Below are 15,231 nucleotides of genomic sequence, written 5' to 3' on the forward strand. Positions count from 1 at the left end.
TTATTGGAACATTCTAGATGTTTCATTATAAAGCCACTAGATGGCACTGTAGAATTATTTGCCAAAAAAAGAAGCCATTTCATCAGTAGACCTCCCCTTCATAGCAAGAGGACTTTCGCCCTCATCAAAAACAACACAATAAAGATTGTAAAGAGTGGGAGGTGCCTTGAAGAATTGTGACATTGTGTAGGACCTGCAAACTTCTATACAGCTTTGAATGATACAAATTTTCTAGACCCATTTCAAACTGGCTTCAGGGCAGGATACGGAATTGAGACCACTATGGTCACCTCAGTGGATGATCTACTCTTGAGTATTGACAGGAGGAGTGTGTCCCTGCTGGTACTTTTGGATGTTTCAGCGGCTTTTGATACCATCAACCATGGTATCCTTCTGGAATGCCTGGGGGGATTGGGAATCGGGGGCACTGTGCTAAAGTGGTTCTGGTCCTACCTCTCAGGTAGGTTCCAGATGGTGATGCTTGGGGATAGCTGCTCCTCAAATGAGGAGCTGTTGTATGGTGTACCACAAGGTGCCATCCTATCCCCAATACTGTTTAACATTTACATGAAACCACTGGGAGAGATCATCCTGAGGAATGGGGCAGGCTGCTATCAGTATGCTGATGACACCAAAATATATTTCTCTATGCCTTCGACAATAGCATCAGCTAAGGATAGTGTGTCTCCTCTGAATGAATGCTTGGAGGCGGTAATGGGCCGGATAATGAAAAACAAACTGAAGCTGAATCCAGACAAGATGGAGGTGCTTACTGTCAAAGGCCCCAACCTGTGTTTGGAGGTGTGTAAACCAGTTCTGTATGGGGTTAACCTACCCCTGAAAGACTGTGTTCAGAGCTTGGGGGTGCTTCTGAATCCGTTGCTCCAAATGACAGCTCAGATATGTAGATGCGACGGTCAGGAGTGCCTATTATCAGCTTCAGCTGATACACCAGCTGCGCCCCTTCCTAGAGTTGGAAGACCTAAAGACGGTAGTGCACGCACTGGTAACTTCAAGGCTTGACATCTGCAATGTGCTGTACCTTTCTACCTAGTCTGGAAACTTCAACTAGTTCAAAATATGGCAGCCAGGTTGGTCACCAGTACACTTGGGGTGACCATATTACACCAACTTTAAAATCACTTCACTGGCTACCAATTAGTTTCTTGGTGAAGTATAAAGTGTTGGTTATTACCTTTAAAGCCTTACATGGTTTGGGTCCAGGTTACCTGTGGGATCACCTTCTCCCATACAATCTGCTCTGCACACTTAGGTCCTCTGGGAAGAATTTATTCCAGTCAGCCACAACTAGGCTGAAAACTGTTACTCTTCTGCCACTCCCAGACTGTGGAATGGCCTGCCAGGAGAGATTCATCAACTTAATAGTCTTTTCTAATTCAAGAAGGCTATAAAGACTGATCTCTTCCAGCAGGCCTACCCAGTCAAATGTAAAGATATTTGACTGTTATTTTAATATTGTATTTGTTTTATATTTTTTAATCGTTTTTATGTATTTTATGGTATTATTGTTCACCACCTAGACCAGAGGGAGAGGCGGGTAAGATATTATTATTATTATTATTATTATTATTATTATTATTATTATTATTATTATTATTGACCAATCACAAGCACATGATAAATGATTCATATAGAATATACCCCCAATTACATCAGCAGAATCAAGGGGTAAACCTATTCCTGGACTGTATCATTTTGGCCTGCAGATGGCAGGAACACACTACTTCTCATTGAGATTCTTATTTTATAGTTTGTTTCATTGAGGAATAGTCAAAACATATAACTCTGCAATTTGAAGTGGTACAGATCAGGAATACTTTTGCCACTTGATTCCACTGTCTGTATAAACTGTCCCTGAGTTCTACTGATATCTCTAAAATGGTGAGCAAACTGTGGCCTTCCAGATGTTTTGACCTACAAGTTCCATCATCCCTCACCATTGACTATGCTGGCTAGAACTGATGGGAGTTGTAGGCCAAAACTTTTTGGGAGCCACAAGTTGTGAGCCATTGTGGTGTAGTGGTTAGAGTATTGGACTGGGATTCAGAAGATCTGGGTTCTAGTCCCCACTCAGCCACGGAAGCTCAATAGGAGACTTTGAGCCAGTCAGCCTAACCTACCCCACAGGTTTGTTTTGAGGATAAAATGGAGAGGAGGAGGATCATGTACCCCACCTTGGGTTCCTTGGAAGGAAAGCAGGTTATACATGTAACAAAGAAATAATATATAAATAAGTTGCTCATCCTTGCCCTTGAAGAACAGAGGACTAAATGGTATTATTTACTTAAGATCAGAATGTAGAGACACAACATACATTGTTTTATTAGAACTATGTGATTGAATATCTTAGGAATGACATCTGCCATATCATTATAAAAAGTTGGCAATCCTCAAAGAAACTGTGCTTCACACCATATAGCAGGACTTATAAATACATAGCTTTGTCAGACCAACACCAATATTAAAGAATATCTTGGTGCTCCCAATAGCTACATCTTTTGGCTGATGGTTAGGATAATTTTTGACATTCCAGGAAGATGGTCTTAAAAGATGTCTTCTTCTATTCCACCAAATTTTCTGTTAATATTTGGTCCATAAGTTCTGCACAGTCAAAAGTAGCTGAGTAAATGTGTGTTTTTTCCTGAACTGAATACTTTGGCATATACCACAAAGCCAAGAAACAGTTGCATTTTAATTGTCCCTTATACACACCAATCTGGACTTTGACATCAGTTGCCTTTGTCCTATACTTGGAGAATGATGGAAGATGTCAATTGTTCATTTGGTCTCCCAGAAGTGCTTGGCATATTTTCTGTAAGATCTGCACTTTTGTTCTGACTCCTAAACTTCATGACAATTCAGTGCAATGGGAAAGTTTATTCTATTCCAGAGAAACGCTGCCTACATATTTGGTGCTTTTCGTATTGGTGCTACTTGCATGTCATACTCTGAAAAAATAGGGGTATTTTCACTGAAACCAACAGCCACACACCTGCAGAGCTTCTTCTGTATCTTTCGTCGAAATTCTTTGGAGCCAAAGTAATAAACCAATGGGTCAAAACAGCAATTGAAGCTGGCTATTGCAAATGATAGTTTATATCCTGTATAAAATGATCTATCATGGTAAGTGAAGGCTAAATGGATAACTGACATGACAACGTGAGGCAGGTAACATATTGTCATCACCAAGAGCAAGACGATTATCAAATAGACTGTTTGCTTTTTAGTTTCTCTGAGTTGTGTGGAAGAAGAATGAAGAAGTGTTGAGATGATTGAGATGTAGCAAAATCCCATGACAAGCAGAGGTAGGAAAAAGAAGACCAATACCAGAACGCCAAAATAAATGATGAAGGCTTCTAGTGTGTTAAACATCTCTTTTGGCAAAACGTCAAAGCAGGTAACCATGTGTGACTCGTTTATATGAAAAAGTAAGTTATTCTGCATGAGGGGTGTGAGTGGCAGTAAAACAAGTACCCAGATGATTACGCATGTCAGAACAGCAGTTCTAATTGGTCTTATGGCTTTGTAGCGCAAAGGGTGAACAATTCCCAGGTAGCGCTCTATGCTGATGCTCATCATAGTTAAAATGGAACAGTGCATGTTTCCAAAGGACAGAACTGTGACAATGCGGCACAGCATTCCCCCGAAGACCCAGGTGTTTTTGTTGACATGATAAGCTATTTGAAAGGGCAGGATCATGCTGTAGACCAAATCAGCAATGGTCAGATTGATGCAGAACACTATGGTGGGAGTCCAGGGCCTTGAATATTGCCAAAGGAACCACAAGGAGACAGAATTGAGAGGGATGCTGAAGGCGAAGATAATCGAGAACAGGGTAGGCAAAGAGATCTCGATCACACTACTCCGAAGATTGTCCAATGTGATATCTGTGATATTTCGTGTGGGTACTGACTCTAGCAACCTTCTCGATGTCAGGACAAGAGGGCTATCTTGAGGCATCCTTCTTCAGGAAAGAACTTGAAACTGGTGGAGGCTTAGTTCTAGATTGAAGAACAAGACATATGTTGGTGAAATCATCCTTCATTGCAAGCAGTATAATAATGGTATTTGTTTAAAGCTCAACTGTGCATAAAATATAAATGCGTAAAAGCTGATAAACATCCACGGGAGTTCAAATTATGGAGCTGCTTATGTGACATGAAAAATCAGTAGATACAGGGAGAAATAGAACAGGCAGTAAAGCAGCCTGCTGTTGCATAAGGAGGACATGAGGTGGCACCAAAACATAGAGGTGTGTGTGTGGGGATGTAGGAGAATGTCATTTTGATTCATTTGTTTACCAGAACTTGCTCTGTTCACACACCCCAAACACTAACACCTTTTTTTCAGTCGAACCGCATGTATTCCCAAGCTTGTTTACGAAATGTGTTCCCAACAAAACTGTTCACTTTAAAAATGCACATTTTGGAGCAGGGGAAAATATGTGTTATCATGCCTTAGTCAATGGGTGGGAGTAGTACACATTTGAGTGTGTGCTTTTAAAAAATGAGTACTCAAATGTCCACCTTCCCCATTTGAGCAATATCAAAAGCTTGCATTTGAGAAAGGGAACAAGGCAGACCAAACTTAATGTTTCCATTCTCCTTCAAGACACCTGAGGGCGAAACTGGCAAATTTAGTAGCAGTGCTTGAAATTAAATAGGGTTAAAGCTCCATGTAAAATGGGTCATTCTCTCCCCATTTCTGCCCTTCGAATCCCACACCTGATGTGCAGAGGGAACAGGGGCCATTGGGACCATGGAGGGAATGAACAGAAGGAGATGACGCTGCCCTTCCCTCTACATCCTTTTCTGTTTCGTGGGCTGGTCCATGAAGTCATGAAGAGTCGGAAACGACTGAACGAATAAACAACAAAATTATTTTATATTGGAAATCTAGGTATGGTTCTAAACAGGAGTATTTGAATTTGTAGCCCCACTGTAGCCTCAAATATGGAGGCCAGAATGGTGGCAGTGCTGATGGTGATGGGAAATGAGGCAAATAGCTTATGCGGTTTGTTGTCTTTTGCTGTTTATTCACTTGAATATGAGGACTGCAAGTACCTCCTGACATGATGGTATTAGGAAATGCACCCATTTTCCCCCATTGTGTGTAACTCTAAAAAAATAATAAAGAAAGCAGGAACTAGCTTGTTGTGACATGCCCTTTATTACACGACCCTCTTTCATCACCATTCTTGCGCAACTGAGAAGGGGTGAGGGTTCCCTGCGTCCACAGGCTAATTCTTGCCTTCCTTGTTTCTTGAGGGACACAGAAGCCTGCAAAGGGAAGGCTAAAGGAACTCTTGGTACACTCACTTCCTGTTACAGAGCATTTCCTTGCACGCATTGTGCTGAAGGCCACTTCTCGTATTATTATATTTTTAAGTGTTGGGTGCATTTCCCTGAACTCTATCTACAAGCACTTTCATAGAGTGGACTTTCCAAGTGCTGAGGGTGCAGAGTCAGCCAGCACCTACAACCCATCCTAAGAAGGTGATATCTGTACTGACTGCTGCTAATGTAAAGACCTTTCCACACATTTTTCATGCATACAATGAATGCATGTATGTATGTGACAGGGGAGAGGAGGGGTGCAGAGCATTCCAGTCATTGGATCCACTCTATGTATGTTTATTATAAGCTCTGTAAAGATCCCCATGTATACAACTGTTTGTGCAGAGGGCTCTCTTTCCACAGGCTTGGGAGCCCTGGAAAACAGACATCCCAAATACATGGACAAAAAGAACCCTCTCCACATAACACTTGTGTGTGTAGAGGTTACAATGAATGTGTGAGGTTGGGGGCAGGGCCTTAATGTCACACACGCCTTCTCATCCACTCACGTTCGCATCCACCCATATTCACCGTGTGCATGAAGAAGCTGTGAAAAAGACTCGAAAGAACTATAAGCTCACCAGTTGTGCAAACACAACCATCAGGAAGGGTGAAGCCTACCTCAGGTAACAAATATCAGTGCTGCAAATTTAGTGATTTTTTTACAATATTTTTAACCTGCCTCTCTTCCTAAAAGCCCCTGCCCCTAGGCAGTTAACCAGTAACACAGAACCTATTAAAGCAAATGGTAAAAACAAAGCTAATAGCAAATATACCAAAAGACATGCAACAGCAGAAAGTATCACATATGTATCTCAAAACAAATCAAATCAGCTTGATTTGTTGGCACTGAGTGGGCCCCCGCTGAGAGTGCACTCTGTAACTTAGACACCATAGCTGAAAATGCCTTGTCTCATAGAATCATAGAATAGCAGAGTTGGAAGGGGCCTACAAGGCCATCAAGTCCAACCCCCTGCTCAATGCAGGAATCCACCCTAAAGCATCCCTGTCAGATGGTTGTCCAGCTTCCTCTTGAATGCCTCTAGTGTGGGAGAGCCCACAATTATCGTACTGCTCTAACAGTCAGGAAGTTTTTTTTTCCTGACTCATGTGCTCACCTCTAATATACAGTGACCCTATGAAAAGGAGGACAGGGCTACTGTATCTTTAACAGTTGTATTGAAAAGGAAATTTCAGCAGGTGTCATTTGTATATATGGACCACCTGCTGAAATTTCCTCTTCATCACACCAGTTAAAGCTGCAGGTGCCCTGCCCTCTTTTAAATCTGGTCACAGTATAGGGAACAAGGCAGACCAAACTTAATGTTTCCATTCTCCTTCAAGACACCTGAGGGCGAAACTGGCAAATTTAGTAGCAGTGCTTGAAGTATAGCTCCTGCAGCTTTAACCGTTGTGATGAAGAGGGAATTTCACCAGGTGCTGTGTGTATACAGGTGACACCTGCTGAAATTCCCTTTTCTATGCAACTGTTAAAGATACAGGAGCACTATCCTCCTTTTCATATGGTCACCCTATCTAATAGCTCAGACAGCAGTGGGACACAAGGCTTCTGATGTTGATCTGGGTATTTGGAATAGGTTTATTCAAGAGGAGGAAATCCTTGAAATATCCTAGTCCTAGACCATTTAAGGAACAATCTTATGGTCCCTAGTAAATGTCTGAGGGGGGGCATAGGATAATGGGGATCCCTCCCCTCTGAGACTGGAGACAGTGCGCCAACCTTGGAAAGTAAGAAATTTGCCCCCACCCCCTTTGCTGCTGGAATTGAAAAAACTGTGCTGGCCGGCCTCCGAGATCAGAAAATCAACCTTGGGGGTGGGGAGAGTCTGTTCCAGTGGGCACAGCTATCCTGATCCTCTTCCCTCCCCTTCCAAAGTGCAAATAAGCCCATTTAGCAAAGCATGGCAATCTGAGGACAAGCAGCTGAAGATTGCCTCCACTGCTCCTCCCACCCTGCTGGCTTCAACCTGGGAAGGCATCAGATACATGGAAGCCTCCTGCAACTCATAGGAACTTGCTCTTAGAAGGTTTTTTTTAAAAAAAATCTGTTCGAATTGTGCCTGGGAACAAATTAGTTAAGCGATGAAGATGGCACAACACTGGAGTTATGGGCTCTGTACAGCAAGCTCAACCTAAATTATGGTAGCTGCATTTGGAAGCACTTGTAATTTCTGAACACACTTCCAAGGCCGCCTTGTGTATGGCATGTTATAGAATCTGGATGTTACCAAGTCATGCATATCTTCCCCAGGAAAGGGCCCCCTTGCTGACATACCACTAACCTAAGCTACTAAAAATGCTTCTGCTACCTTTGCCATCTGGATGTTTTGGAGCAGCGCTAGTTCCAGGAGAATCCCCTACACTACAAACCTTATACTTACGGGGAAATGCAACCCCAAACAAAAAAAAGACGGTACACGTAACCCCAGATGAAACCAACAAAACTCCCAAGGGGTTGGAAGCTTTGGTTTCTCTATCTGACTTAGCTGAGGGAGATTTGCTGTTCGTTAGAGGCAATATACAAATCAGTCCTTGTGCAATATGTGGTTTCCTCTAACTGAACAAAGGTTATTACCCAGTGGATGTTCAAGATCAGCTGCCTGCAATTAAAATGTTAGCTTTGAATAGATTTCCAGAGTAACTGTTATCTTATTTTGTTGTGTACACAAACTTTACTATCTGGCATTTATCATTATATTTATATGTTCAAACTACTGTGTCACAAATATTTGTTACTGTAGTTATTTTATGTATCATTGTCACCTTTTAATTCTTTTGTTCTGGCTAGTGACCTCTTTCGTTTTACAGTATTTTGAGTGGAACTCTTCTCTTTTTTCTTGGTTGTTAGTGAGAAAGGGGCCCTGTACATGAGTAGCACTCTTCCATCCAGACAGAACCCCTGGCCAACAAGTAATTAAAATTCCAGTTTTCAGATATTGGGAAAGGAGAGGGAAATAGCCTTATCACTTTCTCCATTAAATGGAATAAGTTGTGCATCATTTTTAAAAATGCATGAAGCTATAAAATGAAAATTATCCCACTAGGAAATCACCATCATCATTATCATTATCACATTCATATTTATATTTATCCCTCTTGTAAGGAACCCAAGGCAAGGTCCTCCTCCTCCTCCTCTTCTCCATTTTATTTTCACAACAACCCTGTGAGGCAGGTTAGGCTGAGAGTCAGTGACTGGCCCAAAGTCACCCAGTGAGCTTCATGGCCAAGTGGGGACTAGAAACCGGATCTCCTGAGTCTAACATTCTAACCATACACCAGACTGAATAGCAACATAAAGTCACTCTTCAGGCCCCTTCAAAATCATTATCATAAAAGTCAATTGTTTGTGTCGATGTTACTGGCGTGGAGTTAGAAGTTCCCCAGATTATCCAAGACAGATAACACAACTGTCTCATTTATCTGATCTCTTATCATTTGCAGGCTTAGCACTGTCCTACTTTTGCAATCACATCCACCTACTTAACAGGATATCTATCCAGTCCTCTAGAGATCTCAATATTAATTTATTATTCTGTATGGTACCATTTGATTGTGTTTTATTTCATGGTATTCTTTATGCATCACCTTTAGTATTTTGTCATACCATGTGCTTTTGAAAAATAAACGTCTTTTCTTCTAATCCTAGATCAGGGCTGGGCAATGCACAGTCTATGGACTGCATGCGACCCACCAAAGACATTGGTGCACCCTCACCTGCCACCGAAAATTGCTGTATGAAGGGGGAAATAACTATTTTATTGTTTTACTCTGTACCGCACCATGTACACTGATGGTGCTATATAAATAAATAAATAATTATAAAACTTGTTAAAAGGCCGCTAAATCATTAATGCATGCAGGGATTTGGGGGCGCTGGTTTCGGTTTCACTTTTGCCTACTTTACTTTGCTTGCTTTCATTGTAAAAAAAAAATAATACATGATTATTAAGTAAAGGTCCTGTTTAAAGCTTTCAGTTCTCTTCTGTCTCAGGTGTGGTCAGAGAAAACTTACCCTAATACCCCAGTCCTAGATCAATGGGAAATGGCTATGTTTATTCAATTGGGAAGAAAAGATACTCCAATGTATTGATTGGGTTCCCAACACACAACCCATCATGGGTGGTCACTCACGATAGCTTAGCATGTCATCCAAACCTGGGCAGCTTCCCATGGCATAGATGCATTTTTGAAACAAGCCATGGCAACAACCAGTGGTGTGTCATCCAAACCTGGGACATCGAATCCATTGTGGATTGAGGGAAGCAGAGGGCGAGTTACTCACCAAGAGCAGCAAAAACTTCTGCCACTCCTCCTGATCGCTGGTGCGATCACTCTTTGCGATTGTGGCCGAGCCACCTCAAGCCTCCATCACCAGTGGCAGCTCTTCTCATGGTGCCCAAACAACACTTTGGGGACTCTGTCACTGGTTCCCCTGCAATGATGATGATGATGACGACGATGCCATATTAGCAATTTGTGCAAATGGACTTTTAAAAAAGTCTGTTTTTTTAAAAAAGGGGAAAGCAGCTGACAAGAGTGGAGATGAAACTGAACAAGACATTGACAGAATGGGAAAAGTAGTGAAAACACCACACATGAACAGAACAATGTGGGGGAAACAGAACAGGAATATGATGTCCCAGCAACAGTCAATTGCTCCATCAGAATAATGCTATAGGACCATGAAGATTTCCCCCCCAGTTATCCTGATGTTGAAAGTCAAAGGTCCCAGCTAATCAAATCTGAGTTAGGATTCCTGGGCCTGAGAATAGTTCAACTGATAACCCTTAAATGAATTTATATCCATATATGAAATCGTCTCTGAAAGATGAAATTATCATAGGTATTAGTGGCTTGGTAGATTCTACAATAGTAAATGGGAAACATACTGACTTGTAGGGTGGGGGCTAGGTTGCCCCAGTTTTATGTCTAAGGAATGTTTGTCATTGGTTTGGGGGGATGTTGTAGCATAGCCTGAGGTTTACAAGCTAGGAAAGCCTGCTTTGTTGTGTTCCGCATCTTCTATCAGACAAAGAACAAGATGATCTTATCTCTGGATCTGTCTGCTAGCTTCTGAAACAAACAATCTAGTACACATTTCCTTACATGCAGAGACATGAAAGTACCAGCTCTTCTTAAGTAGTTCTGAATGTTCCAAAAAGAGCATCCTGTCCAGCAGATCTCCCTAAGAGTCATACTAGGAGGGCGACAGAAGCAAGAGAAGACGACATGCGGAGGAAGGCAGAAGAAGTAGCTCTAGCCCTTCACTCTTCGAGCACATGAGGAGGAAGGCACACTGGGCTGCAGCATCCTGCCCCAACTCAAGAAATTGCAGAGAATTGCAGTGCTGGTGGGAAAATCCTCTCTTTGGGGCACTGAGAAGCCATCAGTTGAGCCACCCAGAGAGCTTCGGCTATGGGGCGGTATACAAGTGCAATAAATAAATAAATAAATAAATCAGTTAAGAAGACCTTTCAACACATCTTCACATTCTCTAGTACTGGCTACTGATTTGAGTCCAATTGTTGTGAATGAGCCTAAATCACTATGATTGTGATGGTCTAAATATTTATCCCTGATCAGAGTCACAGTGCAGCCCTACTCAAAGGAGGGCCCCATTGAGTTACTCTATGCTAAGTAAGAGTATAGAGCCTTAATGTTCTTTTAACTTGAGTCCCTCCAGATGTTTTAGCCTACAACTTCCATCATCCCTAACTATGCAGGTCGGGGCTGATGGGAGATGTAAGCCAAAACATCTAGAGGGTCAGAAGTTACTCACCCCTGTACAGCTACGGGTATTTACTAAATGAACAATCCCATGCTCTGCAGGTTATGCATAAGAAAGGGTGCTTCTAGCAGCTCCTGGTGCTCTCTAATCATTCCTCCATTGCTGTAAACTTCATGCTGAACTGAAATTGATTTTATACACTTAGGGTGATATGGCGCTTTGTGTATACATCCCACTATGTTCCATCCACAGTCATGAACACAATTAGGGTGTGGTTATAATGACAGAATTGTGTTCTGTCATTATAACCACAGCGTTCAGTCTATTGTACCATCCACAGTCATGGACATGACATAGCTGGGTTGTCTTGACAATGTGACTTTGCCTCTAACCCCCCACCCCCACCCCAAACATCGCAGCAGTGGGGTGGGAGTGGCAAATCTCCACAGCAGGATGGAACACTGGCTTTCCAGTTGAAAAAGCTGCAGTGCTGGCAGCCATTCAGCTCGCCAACTCTGCTCCCAGTCTCTGCCTGGTCTTCCTGTGCTTCCCCTGACCATTCCTGGGCCTCAGTCTGCTCCCAGAATGCCCCCACCTTCAATCCAAAGTGAGGTCACCAACGACAGATGGGGGAAAGAAGGTGGTGACCTCAGCACAAAGGGAAAAGTCACAGTAGGTCAGTGACTTTTAAAAAGTGCAGTTCCGAGGGGAAAGCCCATGGTGGCTGCAAGTTGGCAGGCTGTGTCATATAAACAACGCAGCACAAACTCGCAGTCAGCGTGGACTAAACAGGGCATATAGACAAGCTCCTGCTGTGGGTGTAGAAAAGACAATTCACCCAAGCTGCCATTGTATTTAGAATTTCCCCAAAAACATTTAGACTTTTTTTTAAAAAAAATTGCACTAAAGTGTTCTATTTAGCTTATTTGAAACACTTTATGTGTGATTGCACAATGAATACAGTGATATTAAGAAAAAAATACAAATCTAAGAAACGAAATAAAAATAAACACTTTGGTGAAATGGTGCTGACCAGAAAAACTGGAAAGGAAGTCTGTTGATCAGTTTTTAAATTGCTTTTTTTAAAAAAATGTGGTGTGTTTTCCCCCATTTCATTACTATTATGTGAATATTTAAACAATTAAAATAGAGGAAGAAAAATACAAATTAAAAGACTGAATTTAAAAAAACCCACAGGGCTACAATGGTGCTGACTGGAAAGGTGTGTCATGGTATAGATGCATAGTGGTAGGATCACATGCCCAATACTGGGCTGCACATGTCAAAACCATGCCTCTTTTAAAACATGGGAGAATAGCACTTTCCACTTAGGTGATCTGTATGTGGGGAGATTTACCTACTCTTCTGTTCATTGCACACACACACACACACATCACAATTTCTGCAATCTGTTGGGAGAAGATTAGGAAAAATAGAGGACAACAATTTGATGATGCCAGGAAAATGCCCTGCAAAAATGACCTGTAGATGTGTTCCCCAGGTAGATGAACAAAGCATGGCTATTCCACAGTAAAACACAGTTAAAGAGAGTGGTTCTATGTAGGGCTAGGTAGAAACGTGTTTAGCTTTCTGGGCTGTGGGTGCTAAATGTTACTCTCTGGGGATCTACTGCTTGTTGAAGGAATGTCCATTTACCTTTCGTGCCCTTTGATTCCGGTGCCTCCTGGAAGCAATCCTATTCCAGAAAGCATTCCTTGACTGACAGCCAAGTTTTTATTGGCATTCTGTATTATTATTATTATTATTATTATTATTATTATTATTATTATTATTATGTGTTTTCATTTTTGTATCTTTTACTGTTTAAATTCTTATGTTCACTGCTCAGGTATCTGTTTCAGGTATGGAGTGGTATACACATTTTGAAAATAAAGAAAGAAATAATAGAGCAAATATTACAAAAGTGCACATGGGAAAGTAGGGAGCATGCAACGCTATGGAGTGCATTTACCCACCATCAGCCCAAAACTTACCAGGAGATTTGGTATTTGCATGGCTTGCTAGTTAGATTTATTAGAGCTAATTTAGCTTTATAAGAGCTAATGAATTATAAGAACTAAAATTGGCTTGATAAGAGCTAACGGGGAGGGGGCAACTTCCAAGGGTGACCATGTTGCCCTGACCCCTGCTTTAAAAAGTAGGGAAGGCTCACAATATGGCTGGCTGGAGGGATGCTGAGAGCTGTAGGACTTTTTTCTGCCTAACATGCATAGGACTGTGTCCTGAGAGTAAAACTGGTCCTCCAAGTAGATGGTAAATTAAAAAATAACTAAATATAAATTCCTGGGCAGGATCTACACTACTGCTTATAACCGTTTATAATGGTTATGACAACTGTTCAGGCCCAGAACACATAACATATACCGTTTTCATACCATTTTTAAAGTGTTATATCCTGCTTGGTGTAGATCGGCCCCTGGAGGCCAAGGCTGTCAATGGCTACTAGCCCTGATGATTGTGTGCTATCTCCAGTATTCGAGGCAGTAAGCCTGTGTGCACCAGTTGCTGGGGAACATGGGTGGGAGGGTGCTGTTGCACCATGTCCTGCTTGTTCATCCCTGGCTGATGGCTGGTTGGAGACTGTGCGAACAGAGTCTTGGACTAGATGGACCCTTGGTCTGATCCAGCATGGCACTTATGTTCTTATGTACTTATTCTTCATGACTTATTTTCCCCCTCCAACCTCCAAATTGTGTCTTTAAGAGCAACTGAGCAACATAATTACAACAATTATGCTTGTTGTAACCGTTGGTTGAAACAATAAAGTTTTAGTACTAGTACTACTGCTTAGGAAAACATAACATAGACATCCTTTATCTTTAAGAACATAAGAAGAGTCATGCTGGATCAGATCAAGGGTCCATCTAGTCCAGTACTGTGTTTGCACAGTGGCCGACCAGCTGCCCGTAGAAATCTCCAAGCAGGACATGAGTGGAACAGCACCCTGTTGCCCAAGTTCCTCAGCAACTGAAATATATATGCTTACAGCCTCTGATACTGGAGGTAGCACAGAGCGAGGACTAGTAGCCATAGATAGCCTTCTTCTTCAAGAATTTGTCTACACACACACACCTTTTGAAGCCATCTAATTTGGTGGCCAGCACTACATCTTTCTTAAATGTGATCCGCATATGCTCATATTTTAGATAAACAACTCTAATCAGAATTCCAAAGCAGCTTGCCTGAGCTACAAATTGGACCATAACTCCAAAGCTTTGCATACAGATGTTCCCAGGTTCAATCCCAGCAGCTCCAGGTAAAGCTAGGAAAGAATCATGCCCCAAACCCTGGAGAGCCATTGCTGCCAGTCAGTGTCCACAATACTGGGAAAGATGGACCAATGGTCCGACTCATATAAGGCAGCTTTCTACGTTCCTAATACACTTAATTGTAAATTTAAAAAACCTTTTAGCAAAAGCAATATTACATAATAAAACAAATATGTTTGCTAAAAAGAGTTATTACTTCCCCCATTGTTTGACAAAAGAACTAGTTTACCTGTTTAATCATCCACATCTGACCCCTGGAAGATTTGTTGTTGAAATGAATTCATTTTTCTCCGAGAGTCTGAATGTTAACGGCATGCTGTATTGCATCACGCTCACTTCCTTTGAGTTTTTGAGCCTTTGGTTTAACGTGCGTATACTCTCTCTCTCTCTCTCTCTCTCTCTCTCTCTCTCTCTCTCTCTCTCTCTCTCTCTCTCTCACACACACACACACACACACACACACACACACATTGTACACAGACAAGCAGTTTGGTTTCCCGTGATAATTGTTTTTCAGTCACTAAAGACCAAAACAGGGCTGAGGCATGAGATCAGTGAGCCAATTACCCAACTTTTTGTTGTTCTTCAAACTTTAAATTAGCTATATGGAGGGGAGTTATGATTCTTTCTTTTTTTTAATAGTTTTTCTTCTTTTCAATACTTAAACATACATCAATACAATAACAAAAAACCAACATAATACATAAATGTTGAGTAACCTTAATAGCATATTTTCTAATTAAAATGTTGACATAATCATACTTAACATAAAAGTGCACCCCCCACCCCGGGATCTATTCCTGTTTCCAAAATCTCATTGTTTCTTCTGGAGGTG

General features: G+C 41.7%; 1 protein-coding gene across 1 annotated transcript; it reads right to left on the reverse strand.

Moving 5' to 3' along the window:
* Positions 1-2,426: 2,426 nt before the first annotated feature.
* LOC134399463 (P2Y purinoceptor 8-like) lies at positions 2,427-14,712 on the reverse strand. Its single transcript, XM_063127514.1, has 2 exons — positions 14,626-14,712; positions 2,427-4,022 (listed from the first exon to the last, which is right to left on the reverse strand). The coding sequence occupies exon 2, from the start codon at positions 3,979-3,981 to the stop codon at positions 2,923-2,925; it is 1,059 nt and encodes a 352-aa protein (XP_062983584.1). The 5' UTR covers positions 3,982-4,022; positions 14,626-14,712; the 3' UTR covers positions 2,427-2,922.
* Between the last annotated feature and the right edge of the window lie 519 nt (positions 14,713-15,231).

This window comes from Elgaria multicarinata, chromosome 5, assembly GCF_023053635.1.
Source record: "Elgaria multicarinata webbii isolate HBS135686 ecotype San Diego chromosome 5, rElgMul1.1.pri, whole genome shotgun sequence".
In the NCBI taxonomy this organism is placed as follows: Eukaryota; Metazoa; Chordata; class Lepidosauria; order Squamata; family Anguidae; genus Elgaria; species Elgaria multicarinata.